Source organism: Camarhynchus parvulus, chromosome 3 (genome assembly GCF_901933205.1).
Source record: "Camarhynchus parvulus chromosome 3, STF_HiC, whole genome shotgun sequence".
NCBI classification, from domain to species: domain Eukaryota; kingdom Metazoa; phylum Chordata; class Aves; order Passeriformes; family Thraupidae; genus Camarhynchus; species Camarhynchus parvulus.
Genome location: NC_044573.1, coordinates 87,155,295 through 87,175,965, shown reverse-complemented (window position 1 = coordinate 87,175,965; position 20,671 = coordinate 87,155,295). Strand labels below are relative to the sequence as shown.

The 20,671-nt window shown below is 41.0% G+C and overlaps 1 protein-coding gene across 2 annotated transcripts in view; it reads right to left on the bottom strand.

Annotated features, from left to right (window-relative positions):
• Positions 1 to 18,509, bottom strand: part of HCRTR2 (hypocretin receptor 2) — a 33,555-nt gene extending 15,046 nt beyond the window's left edge. For both annotated transcript variants that reach the window (XM_030945757.1, XM_030945758.1), the window contains exons 1-3: positions 18,201 to 18,509; positions 4,598 to 4,776; positions 2,927 to 3,170 (exon numbers count right to left, since the gene is read on the bottom strand). In XM_030945757.1, coding sequence (XP_030801617.1) covers positions 2,927 to 3,170; positions 4,598 to 4,776; positions 18,201 to 18,429 — 652 coding nt within the window. In that variant the 5' untranslated portion in view covers positions 18,430 to 18,509. The remainder of the gene's footprint in view (positions 1 to 2,926; positions 3,171 to 4,597; positions 4,777 to 18,200) is intronic.
• Between the last annotated feature and the right edge of the window lie 2,162 nt (positions 18,510 to 20,671).

Below are 20,671 nucleotides of genomic sequence, written 5' to 3'. Positions count from 1 at the left end.
AAAGATTTTATCAGATGTACTGTAATTTTAGACAGCATTAATTGTATGCAGTTCTAAACAAAGCAATAAACACCCCAAATACAATCCCTTTCTCGAAATTGATTTTCCTATAGGACTTTCTCAGGGTCTCTTGAGTGTGTGCAACATCTACATCTCCACTTTCTCGCTGCAAATATGGGTTATTTGTAGCAGCATTAATTTCTTTCTCCTTCAACATCTTCCTAGATAGCTTTTTCTTTGACCTTCTATATTTGCATAGTCAAAAGAGGCAAAACAAAATCCAACAATGCAGGTATTTTCTTTAAAAATATTAGCTTTTTATTTCTTCTTCCACCTTTAAGGCTCACCCCTCTTTTCAAAGCACTGCCTTACTCTTTTCTTTTGTTCTTTTTGTGGACCTTTATGATTTAAAACCCTATTTTTCAGTAGAAAAACTGCATAGTCTATGCTTTGAAATAACTCAGAGTCCTTAGAAACTTTCAAGAGAATGGAAATTATTTTTAAATTACACTTCATTTGCTATAGTCTGAAAGAGATGTGTCTGTGTATATATAATCCTCATTGATAAAATATGGTTAACTCTACTTTTACTAGGAAATTCCATGATTTTGAGAAATCTGCTCATAATTTAATACATATAAAGATTCTTCTTTCAAGTTACTATGATAAGCTATTATTAGATCATGGAGATTTTTTAAGGATATCCAAAATGCACCAGCAGAATAACTAGCAATGATGGTGCATCGCAATTAGAAGAATTATTCATTTAAAAGGCAGCAAGATAAAAATAGGATTGTTATCTTTCAGTGGAGTGAAAAGCTTCCCATTTCAGAAAACTTTTTAATATAACATTATTCTTTTCATTCTCGATATAAATAATATTTTTAAAAAATTGAAGTGTTTGTATTCCCTTTCTGAAGCCAGACAAAAAAAAAATTTATTCTATACACAAATATACTTGCCTTTACTATAATCCCCTCTATCTCTCCAAACACCCAAGTGAAGGCTCACATCATAACCTGAAGACCAGTAGATTTAAATTTAGAAAAATACACTCCATAGGAGTAGAGTCTTGCAAGCATATGGGAATTTGGGTTGTTTGTTTCTCGGGGTTTTTTTGAATAGTGGGTGCTTCAGCTCAGGCTGCAACTACTTCAGCACAACTGAACAAGAAGCACCATTTAAAATATTTCTAAACCTACTACAGAATCTGTAGTTCAAAAGCAGCACTTTTCCATTGGGAATCAAAAAGTGGCCAATACAGATCTGGAAATTCTGAGATTACATTCCCTGATGAAATGATCTCTTGACTTCCTAATAAATTAACCACATCCTTTCCTAGGCTGAGATTAAAAGAATCTTTGCTGCAGAGTTAACCCTGAAGTGATGAAGGCATGAATAATTGCTTCTGCACTAAAATGAGCGGACAAAAATTGTACTTGGAATGAATGCTGTGAAAGAAAATAGTAACATAACTACTGCAGTATCCTGCAGCAGAAGGGGATACAAAATTTTTCACAGATGAAGGAAGAACACCAGAAGTAAAGAGCAGATTTGTCCTCTCCAATGAAACACTAAGTACAGTACAGCTCAACAGAGGCTTCCTCTCAGCTATGAACTTAGAGCACACCTTTGTCAGCAGTGAGTACCAATGAGCTAGTGGCCACCTCTGCTCCCTTGCCTTGTCCCAGAGGGCTAACTGAGATGAAGGAGATGAAGAACAGGGAATATGATACCCAGTGTCTTCTCATTAATCCTCTGGTGGCTCTGTGAAAGCTGTTAGCAGGAAAAGAACTTCCAGAAGAGCACATGGAAGAGTCCTCAGAAGTTCAGGCTGTTTAAGCTAATTTATCATGATAATTAAACACAGGTGAGCCAGTTGTATTTTATCACAATTGTTCATAGGACTGGAATCTTCTTCTACAGAGACAGCTCTGGGAAAATATCTGATTGTGCTTCAGCTGGACTCAAGGCTATTAAACAGGCACCTTTTAGTTGTGTGTTTTGGCAAACTTGGCTTTGTTTTCCTGTGTGTGAAGAATGGTATTACTGATGGCCATTATATCCAGTGTCAGAGGCACAGCATGTAACTCATGCACTCTGTTAGCATTGGAGGTGTGCCAAGGCCCACCAGAGTCGAGCCCCAGCCATTCGGGTGGGTGGCTCACACCACTTGCTGTGAATGAAGACAAAATAGAAGTAGTTACTCCCTGGCAATCCTTACAGCTTCTTACAGCTTCAGTCAGACACAGAATATGTTAGATTCAAAGTTAATCTGGAAATACAGGGTTACGCTTCTTGTATAGACTAATTTGCAACTGATCACTTTCAAAAAGATATTTAAATTATTTTGTCCATGACAAATTTCAAATTTTAGATTAACTCACTACCCTATATTGATGACATCTCTGTAAATTCTGCAATGACATGTAATTTGCATTGAACTCCCAAGAGATACCTATAAACATGAGTCAAATGCCAGCAATTAGCAAAATATCAGGTGAAAAGAAAATCTGTTCTTGCATAGTTACTTCTCAAGGCTAAGTACTGAAGTCTTTGTCAACTTTCAATGTACATCAGTCACAGAATTATATAAGCATAAGCATTGAAGGGCGAGAACACTTCTGCTCTCTGGGAAGCATTAACATGGTCAAGACACTAGTCAGCCTCATTCATTTAAACTTAATTTAAAATGTATTTTAAGCTTCAACAACACAAAAGAAATCCACAGAAATTTCACAAAATTTGAAAAAAATGATAGTTCCTGGAAAGCTTATATAATCAAGAACATTTATTGTTATGTTTATACAAGTTGACTTCATATTAGCATCTCCTGATATTTTGATTACTTCATTTAACACCTCCTGATAGTTTGATTACTTTATAGCAGTACAAAGTCAGCTCGTATGGTCAATGACAGACTCACCTCCCCAGTGCTCATCACACACTGTGAACAAGGTGGTTTTATTGGCTAATCCTGGGAACACACTGCTGCACTCCATAACAATAGCCTGAGGAATCATTATGATGCAGGACACAATCCAGATAATTACAATGCTGTTCCTTGCTCGCTTGGCTGTGCTTTTAAACATCAAAGGGTGACAAATTGCATACCATCGATCCAAAGCAATGCAGCTGAGTGTTAGGACAGACACAGACACTGAAACTGTCTAAAGAAAAAGAAATATTATATAAATATGAGGTTTTTACCTACAGTTTCAAAAATTATTTACCATACTTTCCCCCCAGAGTTTTAAAAATTTATATTTTCAACACGGTTAGTTCTTTATCTGCAATTGTTAAATAGACTCTCAGACAAAGACTCCTTTTAAAATAACTTCTTACAGAATTACAACAGATATCCTCATCTGCTGTACTCCTACTAGAATCCACAAGATAATTCACACATTGAGATGCTAACTAAACAGAATGGGTGTTGGAAAATCAAATTTTGAAATAGAAAATTTAATCAACTGGGAATGTATAAAACTTTATCTGAAAAAACTTTTCAAACATTAGACAGTGAATTTTATCTTTTTTTCTTTGTAGAAAAATATTATTTGTTGGTTTCTATGTTATATTAGCATACCAGAGCCATCATTTTAATTTGTTTTTTACAAGAACATTGAAATTCAGGATCTCATGAAAAAGTCCTTTACAACAATCAGCTTAAGGCAGACTAAGACATTTTACCTTTTATTCAGTAAAGGAAATAACCTATCACTTTAGTTTTATTGTTTCAATTTGTATGCTTGGTGATCACTCTTCAGATTTTCTTTCACTACAATGGAGGTTTTGAAAAAAAAAAAGGTTGTGATTTTGATTGTATCAAGTAGAGGTCATAGCTGCTGGAGAACTTTGCCTTTGACACTATAGTTCTTTGGCCATCAAGGTATCTTCTGCAAATATAAATTCTGCTGGAGGCACAGAGCTGATGATCTGCCCACACTCTGAGTACTGCTTAATTCTTCTGAATTTTAATGACCACAAAGCCAAGCACTTGTCATTCTAGTTTACCCAATCAGTTAATCCATTCACCTATTCTTAGAAAAGGTACAAATGATGCAAATTATTTCAAAACTAGTTAAGTCCATGGGTAAATGAGAAGCAATTACTGCTTAAGGCAGAAAATCTGATCAACTCCCAGTGAACCTGGATACTTTGACACAAATTCAGTAAACATAAAAAAAGTTTATACTGCCTTCAGAAGTTGGATTCTCTGTCCTGGACACTTGTGTAGCTGTTCAGACCCACACAGAGAGAATATTAATCACTTTATTTCTATTTACAGATATTTTTATTGCTTTACATCCCTTCTGAATAATTAAAAAGATCACAAAAAGTAAAGAGCATCTGAAAAAAAAGTCCCAAAAAGATGCATTGCGAAAGTCCAATAATCAGATGGATGAAAACCAGTCTTTACTATGCATAATCATATTCCCAAGTGGAACAGTATTTTAGGCCTCAGCATGTACTCTGAGACACCTACTCAGTATCAGTTATGGACTTTCATTGGATTAGAAGTATTAGGAAGATGCTGTTGTCATTTCTGGTTTTCATAACATGGGTAATGTGTACACAAACAGAAAAATAATACCTGTAAGTAGGGAATCACTTTACAGAGGGTCTGCCCAAAGAACCACGTTTCTGTGATGTCCACAACTAAAGTTGCTGGAAGACAAGTAATTGTGACCAGAATGTCAGCCAGAGAGAGATTCACGATGAAGTAGTTGGTAACAGTCCGCATGTGATGGTTCTTCCACACTGCAAGGCAAACTGAATTTGGAAAGACAAGTTAGTGAGATGGAAATGACTTAGGAAATGCTTTAAGAGGAAAACATTTGACTTAGTGGAATTAAGAAAATGTTTGTGTCCTTTGTTTAACACATAATATGCAAGAACCACGTGTTTTCTTTTAGAGTAGAAACAAGAGCGTACATGTAGAGAGATTCTTGTTACACAAAGAATAGCTTTCCACAGACTGCAGGGTGGGAAATAATCCAATATATAAAACATCTTACTTCTCTGCTAGTTAATCTTCACTAACTACTCATACAACTTCATTTCTCTTTCAAGCCATTGGCTCTACTCTACAGCAATACTCATCTTTACCTGCAAATGTTTATCTATTTTCTATTATGACAGCATGATGCTTAAATCAAATTACTACAACACAGAATCTTGTACAAATATAATTTTATAAAATATTTTACTGGATTTAATATATCTATTGCATCTGCAGAGAGTCTGTAACAATTTTCTGGGTAACTGTGATTTGAATTAAGTTAATAAAAGTAATTTTTGCTGTATTAAATGTTACATTTTTGATGATGATCAAATGCAGCGTGTAGCAGACACTTTTTAAGATGTGCCTTTAAAGGTTGTTTTGTGTGTTTTATGTCACTCTTTTTCAAACTGAAAGACTTTTAGAAATGAGGTAAATCAATCTTTAAAATCACTAGACTAAATTCATAAGCTGCTGAATTGAAAATGCCATAATTAAATCAAGGAAAGTAGCAGAAAAGTAATTTTTAAAATAATTTTGGAAGTCAAACCTTTAGTGACTGGTGCAATCAAAAGCTTTTGAATTATTTAGATTTTTCAATTCATTCACCCAAAGATCTTTAAAAACCAATGCCCAAAATTTTCCAGAAACACCACAATACTTTTTGTATGACAAGAATACAATTCATTGTACATCAAAGGGTCTTCCCTGCAAACAATTATTCATCCATCATGCACATCTAGATGAAGATTCAAAGTCTCCTAATCTGTCAGGATATGGCACAGTGCTTAATTTAGATATACTAAACAGATCAGAGAATGTTAAAAAATTGAGCTAAAAAGGTCCTCAAGAGGTTGCCCAAATCTAAAATGGAATCTGCCAGAGCTAAGCCACTCTCTTATAGTCATTAAACTATCTAAAACAGCTGGAAAAAAAATACACAAACTTTAAGGCACACAAGCTCTTGAGATCAGATGCTTCTTTAGATCCTAAGAAGGATTATGTGCCTGAAAACTTCTGTCTATCTTCCAGCTGTATCAGTTGATCTCATAAAATATATGACTTCATTCCACAAATCTTGTCTTATGTCTCTAGAACAACAGAACTACAGCAAGACTACAACTAAGCAACTGTTGGCAAGTTTACATGTGAAAATGTGCTATATCTGAAGATACCACACATCTCTTAAATGTGCTGCACTGTTTAATTATCTTCCCTACAAAAAAAAAATTCTTCTCATGTCTAATCTACTTTTATTTTGCTGCTATTTGCATACATTTTTTCCTGCACATAGGCAGGAATGAGGAAGAGTTTTTTTTCCTGTAGCAATGCTTCACATATGTAAGGATTCTTGTTATATATTTTCTCAAAACTTCAGATCTCTTTATCTTTTACTCTCAGTCATTCCTAGAACTTCTGCAATCACCCTTGTCGCTGCTCTCTGGGCACTTTCAGATGGAATTGAACCTTTCTGGTGAGAGTGCAGTGACCAAAACTGGCAGAATAGGCTTTCAAGATCTTACCAGTGTGGTGCTGGGAACTGAGATTGCAGTACTTCTTCATGGGGGATATGTTTAGGCACTTAGACTAGGACACAGAGAAAGGGAGAAGCTAGGTGGCCTTTAGTTTCTCTAAGATCAGGTGATTTTATTAACTCTCTTAAGATATAGGCTTCCAAGGTTCATCTAAAACCTCTGTTGTGATGCAACATATGCTCTTCATATATTTTAATGTGTTGCAAAGATAGCTCTGGATTCTGTCACTTGTATAAATTTAATTTTTGCTATATATGTATCATGCTGTCATGAATGCAAATGAAAACCTCTCTACAAAGATCTTCACTGTTCTTGGATGGGTTTTGAAAAGAAAACAGTATAAATTTCTTCTATGGTTTTCTTCCCGAATGCAGAATTTCAGGTTTTCTTAGTTTTGGCCTCAGATACCTAAAATGCAAGGCTTATGAATTAAAGGCTTAAAGGAAACATCATATTGATTGCATTTTCTTCCCATTTGGAAGATTTAAAGTACCTACCAAAGTAATTATTTCTACAGCATTGCATGACAATTACAACATAACAAATCAGAACTTTATCACTGTCACTCCTGCATGGGGTTACCAGTTATAGTCTGATAGTACAGAGGCAGCACCTAATATTGCTGCCCCTCTGGAACATTGTGTGCAGTTAGAAATGCAATGCGGGGGGAAAAAATGCAAAAAACCATTTCACTTTAGATAATTTTAATATTTAATTCTAAAAATTTGAAGATCTGGACATTTACTTATGGCTGTATTTTGTCTTAAGTGCAATTCACATTGAAAGTATGGTCCTGTCTTTTAGTTGGACAAAAGTTGATGTTAAGTGGCAATGTTTTTCTGTACTTCTTATTCTTTTTATCAACAGGCAAAAATTAAATAAAAACTTGTTTAAAAGTTCACAGTTTGGCTACTTTTTTCTCACATTATGGTTTCAACAGTCCCGTGTTCTACCCAGTTCAGACAAGTACATCATTTACAGCCATGGATGTCAGTGCCTAAAGGTGCAAGGTTTAAGCAGATATGTTTGGTCTTTGACCAGGTCTATTCCCATTCCTGCACTGGTCCATGTGAAAAAGACCTGAACATAAACATTATTTCTGGTAAAACAAATCCATTAAATTGACAAATATGAGGTCAATCTCACTGGCAGCCAGCTGTATCAGAAATCAATTCATAGCATTCTGCATGTTGAGTTCAAGGCTGTATGAGCAAATGAAACTTTGTGATACCCCAGAGATCTAAGAATTACTACCATATTCATCTCGGACACAAAGAAAGTGAAGGGCAGAACAGAAGTTGTTAAAGGCCCTACAGTAAATCAGACACAGAATGAGAAACTTGGACTCCTAATTCCCTGCCGTGTACTAAACCTTCCAGATCCCACTGCCTTAACACAGATGGAATTCAGATGAACTTCAGTATTTGCTGCTCCTCAGAGTAACATAAAAGACTGTGTCTCTTGCTACTCAGGGTGTAGAGTGTTCAGGAAAGCCAAGGCACAGAAACTACCCCCAAATTCCCTTGAATTCTAATCCATGGGGATAGGCACCTGGAAGGTGAAAAAGCCCAATAGCTTACAAGCATAGAAATGCAAGATAATTTGTTACTTTATATTTCTCTGCTTATGCTTGTATATTTCCCCTTTTGACCTCTTCTCTTCTTCACAGCATAACATATTTCCCCTTTTTTTTATGGCACATAGCACAAGAGCACCTTAATCAGCTTTAAGTTTACATAAGTATTTACATACTACCATAATAATTAAATATCCCAGAAACTCATTCCATGAATGCATTAAAAAAAAAAAAAAGAGAGAGAAAAAGAGAGAGCCTGTGAAAAAAAAGTATTTTAAAACCAAGTCAGCTTTTTCTGCCCTCATTGTCCTCTGCTGTTTGCAGTACTGTTTTGAACCTGCCACAAGCATTGGTAATGTTTTCTTTCAGTGCAAGGCTAAAAAGCTGTGAAGATCTGCTATGAGCTATTTGAATAGGACATAATGATAAAAGTCATAAATAAGTCCTAAATGACATAAAGTTAGTTGAATACATTCCTTCCAGACTTGCTCTTTCTGAGTTTACTACAGTCCAAGGTTACTCAGTAGTCATGGACAATAGCTTCATTGATAGTGTTCTAGCAGCTCATCAAGAAAGATTCTCTAGCCTGTGCTCAAAACCTGCTATTTCATAGGCATGAAAAATGGTTTGACTATGCCACTGAATATTGTGCAGCTAGTTAAGTGTCAGAACAAAGGAATTTAATATACACACTCCTTTAATTACACATTTTCATCCCAGGCAGTTTTACAGAGAAGCACTCAGCTCACACAGAAACACTCAAGTAACAGGCTAGGAAAAGAAAGTTCCATGGAGGTGAAATGCCATCTGCCTACCCAAACAGAAATAGCAGAGAGCTTTGAGTTTCTACTTATCCTGAAGAACAGAAGAAAGGATAAGAAAGGTAGTAAAGATTCTCAATTGGAAGTGTATTTTACCAAAAAGTACTTCAAAATCACAAAAGAGGAGATGAGGCCAGAAGCAGTCTTCCTAAAAACTTGGGAGATAACATGGTGTTAACAGGATGCCTGTTTAGTTGGAGCACGGGAGAGTGGCCCAAACTAAGCTCTTTAGACCTCCATCAAAAAATCTATGAAATAGAAAAATAATTTAATAAAACTTCAATTTAACATTATGTGCAAAGCTTTTATGCAGCCTTTGATGTTCCTAGCTATAAATGGGACTGAGAAAGAAAGTGGGGAAAGTGATGTTAACACAGACACTGAAGAAAAGAGGATTAGAAAGGAGAGAAATGTTAAAAAGCAGTTCTGAAACATGCTTCTGCTGCGCATGATTTTTCCCAGTGCTAATGGAACCTAATTACCTGCCCAATGTATTGTATAATTTTCCATATTTTTGCTTTTATTTTACAAAACCGGTCGGAGTTAGGGCTATTCCTGCAAGTGCAAACAGGCAGGCCAGGTTTCACAAGGAGCAGCAGTTTTTCTAATGGCTGTTAGACTGCCCCAGATGCTTCATCTCACCGGGGACATTCCCCTTCACTTTTTCCAGACTTCGGCCGAGCTTTAAAAAGGGAAGCGCTTGTTGTTCCCACCTCTTCCACACAGTGTCAGTAAAGGCTCGGAAACCAGCTGGAGTCGCCAGGCTGAAAGCCTTTGGAAAAACGTGTGGAGGCTCTCCATAAGCCAGGATAGTTCTGTGATAATGAAGCTGCTTTCTGGACCCATCCTCCAAACACTGATGATCTACCACTCCCCAAAAAAGTCTCACAGGAAAGTTCCAAAGGACAAAAAAATGAAAGGTTAAAATCAAAGTTAAAATTTAAGATGGATTGCTATTAGAAATCCATCAAGAAAGCTTCACCTCATATTCCTGCAGAAAAAAAACCTTCTCTAATACGACAATATAGTGAGATTGGTATTTTTCACGTACAAATTTAGTCCCTGTGGTTTTGTGTCCTGAGGCATTTTAATTAGAGGCTGTAATGGTGTTTAATCAATTAGCACAGCTCATTGTATCTCAAGCTGAATATGAAAACAATAAAAAGGCTCCATCTGGTATAAAGTGCAGCTGCTTGCCTCCTGGAAGATTTATGCTGTCTTGAGCATATTAAACACTGTGCTGCAGTCCTTCCACTGGTGGATTCCTGGGTTAGCTGTCAATTTGTTTTCTACATGTCAACCCTAAATCATTTCCCTTACACTCCGGAAGTCTTGTCCACCTCTTATTCAGTGGGTCATCTTTCAGTGCAACTTCCTGGCCAAAATAGAAGTGCAATTTCCATAACCAGAAATAACTGACATTTTCATGTATAAAGGAACAACTTTATCTCTTATCTAATTTTTGATGAATAATAAATCCCAGACGGAAGTAAACAAAGAATTATCATATTTCATTCTAAACTACAATGATTTTATTTTGCTTTGGTAATTCAGTCTCACAACTGTTTTACTGAAATGTCATAATATAGTCATCCAGAAGTTATTTGGAACTGATGCTGTGATTATAAGAACTGGTAATCAGCATCTCCAAATGCATTAGGCAGAAAGCTTCTAAAAAACTTTACTCTTAGTTTACAACCAGTGACAAAACATGTGATAAATAGTTTTCTTTTTTTATTCTCTATCTCCTAACCCACCCACCCCCAATTGTTTTCTCCTCACAATTAATTGGTTCTCCATATGGAATTCTTCCTCTTGTTCTCCTTTGGTGATACTACCTGCTGCAATTCAAGATCTGAGTGGTGGGATGTTAAGCAACACAAGGTTGAAAGGAAGGCCAAGTAGATATGCTACCAAAGGGAATTCTGGAGAGCTAGAGCCCCTGTGGAAAGACTGAATGTATACTGCTGGAAGGAAAAATGCTGTCATTAAAACTACCTTCATTATGAATGACTCCTGATTAAGGATTCTTCTGCTTTGACTTAAAAGTCTAAAAATTAGGTGCTTAAGACTAAGCTTATTTAAGGAAGGCTTCTCATGAGTCTTCCAATAATTTCATTGGTGATCTTGATTAAGGGGAAAGAATCATTTTAAATTGCAGAGGATATTTAATTGGGGGTTTTTAAAACCAGCAATGAGAAAACAAACTATTTAAACAACAAAAGATCTAAAACAAAGCAATATCTTCTGTGAATAGGGAGCTATCTAACCCTTAGGCTGTCCATCTCTTACCCACTATTAAGCTCTAAGCTCATACCTTACTTCATTTTTACATAACTAATCTTATCTGACAGAAAGGAGACCAACATGAGACCAGGCTTACATTGAAAAGTAATAGAAAGAATGGCACAAAGAAAATACACCGGTTTACACAATGTTTATTATAGAGGAAATACTGAAAAAAAAATCCTGTGTCTGGTAACAATGCCTGGCAGATAAGAACTGTCCTTGAATACATGATGTGATAGCTTAAAAGACAGACAATACTCTGAGCTAAGGAATTACATGGCCTATCAGTGAGGCAGTAGCTCCTCATCAACAGGAAACACTAAATGTGTTCAAACATGTGTGAAGAAATCCTAAGGAGCAGGTGGCTAGGTCATGTTCCCTATGTATCACATATAAACAAGTGTGCATGTGTAGGTTCCATCACACAGGAAAAATACCAAAACTGTAACAAATGTAATTGAATAACATAGGACACATGAAATCCCAAAGTATTTTGTTGAACATCGGCTTCACTGGAATGTACTAATGGGGAACTGTCACCCACAAAAGACAGTGAGGATCTACATAAATAAAAAAAGAGATAACAGCAGCTAGTTTCCTTGCAGCAATATGTTTTCTGAGGTTTTCTAACTGCTACATGTTCTATTGTATCAAAGAGTTAAGAGTTGTGGGTTTTGGGTTACTCATCTGCTCCAGAACACTTCTAAATCTTAAGAACTGGCTTATCAAGGCATTAGAGAAGAAAACAAGAACTGAACTCTGTGTAGTGGAAGCTTATTTGTATGGATCACAACTGGGAGTAAAAGCACAACCATCTAACTGGCACTGGAATAATTTTCTAACTCAGCCACATTACATAATCTTAGGCATTCAACAATCTAATGGAAATGGAAGTTATTAGCAGAGAATCAGCGAAGCCATAAAAACAGACTGCCCAAAATGCCTGGTTTGGTCAGCTCTGGAGGAAGAGAAAGGTTCCATCACAGAGTTTTCCTAATCTAACTGTATTGATTAAGGCAAACAGATTGGTTTAAAATATCCAGCCCCCACCCCCCAAATCATTACCAGTATTAACTGGCAAACCCAGTCATATCTGCAAAGCTGGCTATACTGATTGACTAGATGTTTAATAATAATAATTGATATTATTATAAATAAAGCCTACAAAATCTTTATCTACACTTCCTATTACAGGTGGAAGAGTCAGAAATTTAGATGTCATACTGTATATGACACTATGATAAAAAGATTTCACACTTGGCCGATTCAGTTGAAAGCTGCATGACATTAAAATGAAGGTGTGTTTCACAGCTGAAATGCTCTGCAACTTTGAAAAAATATGCTTCAAAAAGCATCCATCAGTCACTGCAACATGAGTTGCACTAGGAAAAACCTTTCCATGCCCACGTCTGTTTCTACTGGAGATGTAAGACTTACTGCCTTTTCTGCAGGATATACAAAGAAAATACAATTCACTATGCTAGTGACATGTTCCATCTTGCATACTATACCACTTCTGAATCTGTATCACAGATTCTCATTGTCAATGTAATATTCCACAAACTAGCTAAAATCCTTGCAGTCCTACTGTGCTAAGAACCAGGAGAAAGAGCACAGCTCTGTCAGAGATGGGAGCACCCCCAGGCTCTGCTACCTGTGCCCCCTGCCCAGGAGTTGGCTGTCCATGCTGGAGGCCAGCTCTGGCATGGGGCAGCACCTAAGCTGGGACCAGACTTCTGGGAAAAGAGCTTTTGGAGTTTTGGAGTACTCTTTGGGGAGTCAGCCTTTTGCCCCAGAGCTGCATTTAAGCTCAGGCTCTCACACTAGGCTCAGGCAAAGACCTGGTTGCAAGCATGGTTTTGCCTTGCTGAATTTGATTGTAAAACTCATCCATGGACTTGATTTTCTGGCTTAACCTCAGACCTGTTTCATCAGAACAGTCTGATGGTTGCTGGGAGGTGACTGAAACCTGGTACACATCCTCAGACCTACCAAGCTCTCAGGCACTGTGGGACTGTGTTGGTGAGTGCACTGCCCTGTCAGTCTTGCAGCTGCCCTCAGCTCCTGGCACACCTTCCCCTGGGGAACAGTCCATCATAGCTCTTTTCTGACACATTCCACTTGTGAGACAGGCAGTAAGTCAGCTGCTTATGTCCAAAAAAACAAATTTGACATGCAACACAAAAAATAAAATATGCTTTATAAACAACAACAAAAAAAAAAACATCTTAAACCCTTCAATTTTTTTTCTGTTTTGAAAAATGGTGAGTAATCCCTATATTATGCAAATAGCAATGTACTTTAGTTGATACTCAAACTCTACTATAAATTGAGCTCATACATTCTCTTAGGTAGAAAAAATATATACATATTATCTAATTTCCTATATGCTGTCTTCTTAACAGTGATAAAGCCATTCTAGTTATTCATCCAAGAGATAAAGGTGACTCTCATGCTGATATTACAAACAAAGTCCTTTCAGTGCCAGGTTCCCCATGGAATCTGAAAAAATGAAATGTAATAATTTAAAATGTAATTAAATGAAATATGCCTCATCTACAGCAACAAAATAGGATTCATGAAGATCATTTAAGAGAATACATGACTCATCCAATTCTACCAACATAGGCATGTATGCCTAGACCTCAGTATTCACTGGATGTCTTTAAAATTACAACAGAGCAGCATTTGAGAGAGCTGCCTATTCATAGGCATTGAGCAGGACTCTGGTATTAGAGCCATACACTGATTTTTTTTTCTGCTCTAGTCCTAGAAAAATCAAATGGAGGCTGTTGAACTCGATGAGTCAGACTCTGAACTCTTTGAAGAAAGGAGCATAGTTGGGTTCTTACAGATCTCAGCAAAAGTAGCAGTTACTGTAAAACAGATAATAAATAATACATCTATCCAGAGAGGGGTAAGTCTCTCACAATCTCTTTCTGAGCTGGAATGAAAAACAAGTATCACCAAACTGTGTGAGTAAATAAAGTTCCTGAGACTTCTCACTGATATAGTGCATGGCCCCTTACCCTTGGAAGCCAGCAGTGTTGAGGACTTTCAAGCTGGGCACTGGCAGGCTGTATGTGCTAAAGATTGCAGCTCCTGCCAGCTCTGAGAAGGGCTGCTGCCAAGAGGCCCAGCAGCCCAGCTGGGGGGATGCCAGAAGGTTGCTTGTTTTGCCTTCCGTCCTTGATCAAACCAAGTGATCTCTGCTGCACATTTTCATTTTGATGAATGCATGTTCCCTGAGAGAAGCCATTTCATTAGAAAAATCCTGACCCACATGAATGAATAACTTCAACAAAGGTCATTTGCATTCTTCATATGTATAAACAGAGTTAAATGTATGTAGTTGTACATTACCTTGTAGTCTTACTCCAGTTATTAACTACTGCAACTAATCAGCCTGGAATAGCATCAGTAACCAGAGACCTTCAGACATCCTAAAAATACCTTTTCTTCTTTAATTATCTAGTTTCCTATTTTCAACCAATGTTTTTAATGACCTGTTTTCAAATAAAGAAGAAAAAGGTCTTTACATTCAACATACATTCTACATTAAGAAGTCCTACATTTTGCACTAGATGTGAAAAGAAATTGCAAGAGTTTCATTGAACTGCAGTAATAAGGAAATTTTCTGGTCTTATTTGCAAAACAGAAAATCCTGACCCTCCATACTTATTCTGCTTCTAGTGATAAATAGTGACCAAGTGAAGAAGAAAATAGGATAAATCATCATACTGATATTGCCATCTAAATTTCAGATTCCCTTAATGTTCATGTAAATATATAATAAAATCATCTTAAAATCTGTTTCTTTTCCTTGAGTTACACTGAAATACCTGGTGAGCAGCCTACCCAGGCATACAAGAGCATCATTGACATGAAGCATTGTGTGCAATACTGAAACCTGCATTCAAATACAGAGACTTGCTAATGTTTTTCACTTAAACTGGTGCACACAGCAGCTCAGACAGTTTGGGTCAACTCTCCTAATTAAATTGAAAGCAACGCAGCCCTTGTTATATGCTATTATTAGTGGAATTCCTGCTGTGTATCTCACTCAAGAACCCCATACATGTCAATCAAAGTTCAAGCTTCTGATTCCACCCTTGGTTGTTAATTAACTGTCAGAATGCTTCAATCCAGTTTATTACTAATATTTAAGTGCACAAACCAAAATAAGAAGCAAACGGAGGGTTTTCCCCAGTTACTTAAGTGTTATTTGAATAGGATGTGTTAAAAATAGGACAAAAGCAGTGACTCCACATGCCACGAGCTCCTCAACACTGGTCAAATGTAAGCAAAGGAACCCAATGCATCATTAAGGATGACACTATAAAGCATTAAGGATGATACTATAAAGCACTAGAAGCCACTAAAACGCTCTTTAGAAGCACTCCTGCTCTTCTTTGAGAAGGTCCATGACTAAATCCCAGATTAAGCTTGAATATGGATTTTTCAACTAGCAGAAATCAGTTTCTCAGAGATATCAACATGTGTACTGTTCTACATCAGATTTCACATGTAGTAAAAAAGTTCCTCAAAAATGTCTTTGTAAAGAGCATTAGATCACATCCATTTCTCTCCTCAGAATCACATGAGCCTGCAATCAGTGCAGTGTGAGCTTTCTTGAATGAAGATGAGACAGTATTCAGCTACCAAGCACCTGCAGAGACCACCAACAATTCCTCCAAGAACAGGACCAGCAATAAGGAGCAAACAGCTTGAGGAGGATCATAGAATCATTTGGGTTGGAAAAGACCTTTAAGATCATTGAGTCCAGGTGTAAAGCTGAATGATCTATTGCAGGATTTACTGTCATTTAGCGGAGTGGACAGAAAGGTGTTCAGCTACTTCTCTGTCCATTTTAAGACAGAGATTTGCTACCATGTACTACAACTTGGAGAGAGAGATTTCAGAGGACAAAAGGTGGACATTCCATCCAGTAAAAGATGGAATCCAGGTGGGTGCAGAGCCAGATGCCAGTTTCCATCCCAAGCAAAGAGTTAATGTACACAAATGCAAGGAAAGAATAGCTGCACATCCGTAGTGGAATAATCTCTATTTGTGAGTGCACAGAGAGGAAAGCTTTTCTCCTCGTGGCTTCAGAGGGGAAAAGAGTGAAAGCTCCTATGGCTGAAGATTTGACCTTGAATTTTTACAGGTGAGAGGACAGCATTCTGAAGCTTGTCTACAGGATCGGTGGAGGATAACAGGTAAGTACAGGTGGTTCTCCTAAAATAGTCTTTGCTCAAAATCATGAAAAAGGACAGCTTTTATCCCAATTTAAAATAAAGGGTCATTATCTTTGCCAGGGTTATTATCTTCACACTGTCGGTCAAGCTGGCTGCCGAGCAATGAACTGAGCAAACGTGCACACACGCACTTAGGGCAACGCTACGGAATTACTAAAAAAAACCAAACCACTATCATCAATCCGTTGAAATTTTAAAAAATGCCTTTAAAATATTGCCTTGGGCTGCAGTCTCGTTCGCATCTCACTTTGGGAAGCCTGTAGAGTTTGCAGTGACAGCCCTGACACGCACAATTCCTTCTGAAAACCATGAATGAAAGACCCGTATGGCGGGGCGGGGCCCAGCGCGCTCCGTTCGCGGCAGTATCACGGGATGGACGCCGGGAATGCCAGTGGCCTGACCGCAGCATAGGGGTCCGCCTGGCAGAGCCGGCTCCGGCGGCCACGCCGCGTCCATTCATAAACGCAGAACTGCTGAGGGCAGCGCCTGCTCCGCTCCCCCGGCCACCCGCAGCCCGGGCGGGGGCACGGCCGCCTTGGGACCGGGGCACGGCCGCCTTGGGACGGGGGCACGGCCGCCTTGGGACGGGGACACGGCCGCCTTGGGACGGGGCACGGCCGCCTTGGGACCGGGGCACGGCCGCCTTGGGACGGGGCACGGCCGCCTTGGGACCGGGGCACGGCCGCCTTGGGACCGGGGCACGGCCGCCTTGGGACGGGGACACGGCCGCCTTGGGACGGGGGCACGGCCGCCCTGGGCGGGTGTGTGCACACGCGTGGCCGCCCTCCCCTGCACCAGCACAGAGAGCCCCCGCCGTGGCGGCAGCGCGCTCGGGGGAGCGGAGAGGAGAGATGCGGAGCGGTGAGGAACGGTGGGGGGCGGCGGGCGGGCTGCTGACGGCCAGGCCCCCCTGCCGCTCCCGTCCGCCGCCACAGCCCCCCCGTGCCCTCCCTCCCTGCGCTCTCCTCAGCTCTCCGCCACACTCCAGCGCCCCTACCGCTCCCTTCGAGGCGGCCGCCGATCAGCCCCGGCGCCTCCGCCGCCTCCTTCAAGGATGAATGGAAGCGGGAGGAGGCGGGCTCCAGGAGAGGCGCCGCCCCGCCTCGCTCCCTCAATGAGCGCCCGGGAGGGGCCGCCTCGCCCCCGCCCCACGGCCCCGCTCCCATCGCGGGGGACGGAGCGCGGCCGCTGCTGCGCCGCCGGGGAAGGAGCCGCGCGTTCCGGCAGCTGAGGGGCCCCGCCGGCTCCCGCCACGGGCCGGGCGCTGTCCCGGCGCCCGCGTCCCTGTCTCTGTCCGGGAGAACCGCCCCGCGCTCGATATCCCCAGCGCCGGGCCGGGGCTCCGCGAGGGAGCAGCATCCTCCGGAGCGGGCTGTGGGGCGGAGCCGCCGCCGTGCCGGGAGGGTTCAGCACCTCGGCCCGGGGGACAGGGGCGGGAGCCGGCCGGCAGCCGCGGCTTTCCGCCGCCGGGCCGCCCCGGCGCGCTCCGCCAGCCCGCTCTCCGTGCGCGCCGGCGGCCGCCGCCACAGCCCCTCGCCCGCGTAGGGGGAGCGGATTTTTTTATGGCCCCTTCCGCGCAGCCCGAACTTTCCCCCTCGGCTGGGGACTGCCGCCTTTCCAGCGGGGTGTGCCAAACCCACCCCGGTTTCCAGCCACCCTCCGCGCAAAACCCATCTCGGGAAGGGAGAACGGGAAGTTTTGGGGAGCTCGACTCACCCAAGACGTTCCCAACGAGAGCCACAATGAATACGACGATGTAGCCGGCGATCAGCGCCCATTCATATTCCTTGGGATGCAAATACTCCTTCCAGAGATATCGCAGGAACTCCTCATCATCGTAGTCGGAGGAAGGGGTTAAAAGAGCCTCCCGCGTTTCATTTAGTTCCGACCCACTCGTCCAATTCCTGTACGGAGGGGAACCATCCTCTGGTTGAATTCCGGACATCCCTAGTGGTTATTCCCGAGGCTGGGAAAAAAACAACAACCAACAAACCCAAACCCAGACCCTCTCAGAGCATCCGAGCTTTCTCCCGCCCGTCCATCGAGGCTTGTGGTTGCCAGTGCGAAAAGCGGGGTGTGGGGAGAAAAATGACGCGGGAACTTACGGGAACCAATGCGGGAACAGGCTGGGGATCCGCGTCGGTCCCCAACCCGCCCTGGCGAGCCTTTTCCCCGACCGGGCAAGGGGTGCAGCCTTCGCGGGGGAGGCTTCACCCCCTGCACCGTCGCGGAAAGGGCTGGTCGGGGTAGGCTGCATGCCTCAGGTGCCGGAGTGCACCCGCCCCCGCTGGAAAAGTCACGTCCGTTTCAGACGATGTCGATTTTTGTTCCCCAAACCATGCACACGGACCCTCACACACCCCCGCATCTCTGCACGCCTCCCCCCCTCTTCCTCCCCCCCGCTTCAGCTCATCCCCAGCTCCCTCCTCATCTCTCCCCCAACCCTACTTCCAGCTTGCCCATCCCTCTTCTGACTCTCGGCTTCTCCTCTGTTTCTCACCCTCTCTTACACAGGCACTTCCCTTTAGACCTTTCTACATTAGATTCCAGATATATTCAAGATGTTTGTAAATTAAAGGCTGTGGAAGGCTGTGGTGGGAGGAAGCACAGAGTTAAAGCAGCCATTAAAAAATCAGTGGCTAATGAGGCTGCCTCATTTCTGTGCTGCTTTGAAAGTTAGGCTAAAATGGGAACACTGTGGGTTTCCCAACACTGGTGGGAAAATCCCTAAGAGGGCTGAGCAGATAAATGGGAGGTTTCATTGGATTTGAAGATTGTGAGATCTCACTGCAGCTTGAGGTGCATTCACTGCGCTGAGGATGTTTCAGACATCCAGCTTGGGATCTCGATACAGCAACTACCCCTCAGCCATTCTGAAATGGGCTCAGCTGGCAGAAAGCAGTTCAACAGAACCCAGAAGTGCCAGTTAAACAGCATGATAGGTTTCCTGGCTTCTGGTCATCACTTCTTGAAATATTTTCATACTTTGCCAAGTGTACAATCTCTAAAGGAGAAGGGATAGGTCTGAACTTGTCCCTCCATGACTGATAAAATCCCCTCTTACTCAGGCAATCTGTTCACTTCATATCTGAATAATTTAATGAGTCTGATAAAAGCGCCATTTCTATTGGGACATGGCACAACTAGCTCAGTCAAGCATTTCAGTGCAGGGTCTGCACCTCCATAGGAATGGAGGAAGTGTTATGATGCTGCTCTACTTCCAACACAAGCATGATAGAGAGGCAGATATTCAGTCACTGACACTGTATATGGAGTGCTTAGCTCTAGACAGTACTTTAGGCTACCCAATTGTTTTTTATCAGTGTGCAGCCTTCTCAACTGCCTTCAAAGTTCAATGCACCATACCTGGAATACCTCCTCCTGTTTCTATAGACCTACTCACTTTGCTTTAGTTCCTTGTAAAACAAAGAAAAAAATTCTTTCCTATTCCACAGGGAACTTGAGTGAACCTTTTAGTCTAAATATGTTACAGAGTGAAATATGCTCAGATATACAGGCAGGATCAGCATCTCTCTTACATCAATTAGAAGGGTAGAGTTTGTAAACACCATAAACAAAGATTAGATCCTCTGCAGCTAATGAAAACACCTAAGGTTATATTAGTTGAGGTATGAATATTGAGAAGTGATTCAAACTCTCCTGACAATGTGGGAACGCGTGATTATTATGTACACAAAAAGAGCCCTATTTAAGGAGCTTGTCATGGTCTTTGCTAGTGGAGAAAGATTTAGAGAATGACCATTTGGTAATCAATAACAATCACACTCATGCTCCAGCTTTCCTCCATATTTGTAATTCCACTATTTGCTTCCAAGTTGCAAAAAAATTAAGTAATGTCTTTTTTGACATAAAGTTTCTTTCTCTGTCACCAGTAGTGGCTCCACCTGCAGCGCTGCGTGCAGCTCTGACGTCCCCAGCACAAGAAGGACATCAACCTTTTGGAGCTAGTCTGGAGGAGGGCCATCAGAGGGATGAAGCACCTCTCCTATCAGGAAAGGTTAAAAGAATTGGGATAGTTCGGGCTGGAAAAGAGATGGCTTAGGGGTGACTTAATTGTAGCTTCCCAGTACCTGAAGAGAAAGATGGAGAGGGACTTTTTACAAAAGTATGCAGTGAAAAGACAAGGTGGGAGACAGATTTAACCTGAAAGAGAGTAGGTTTATACT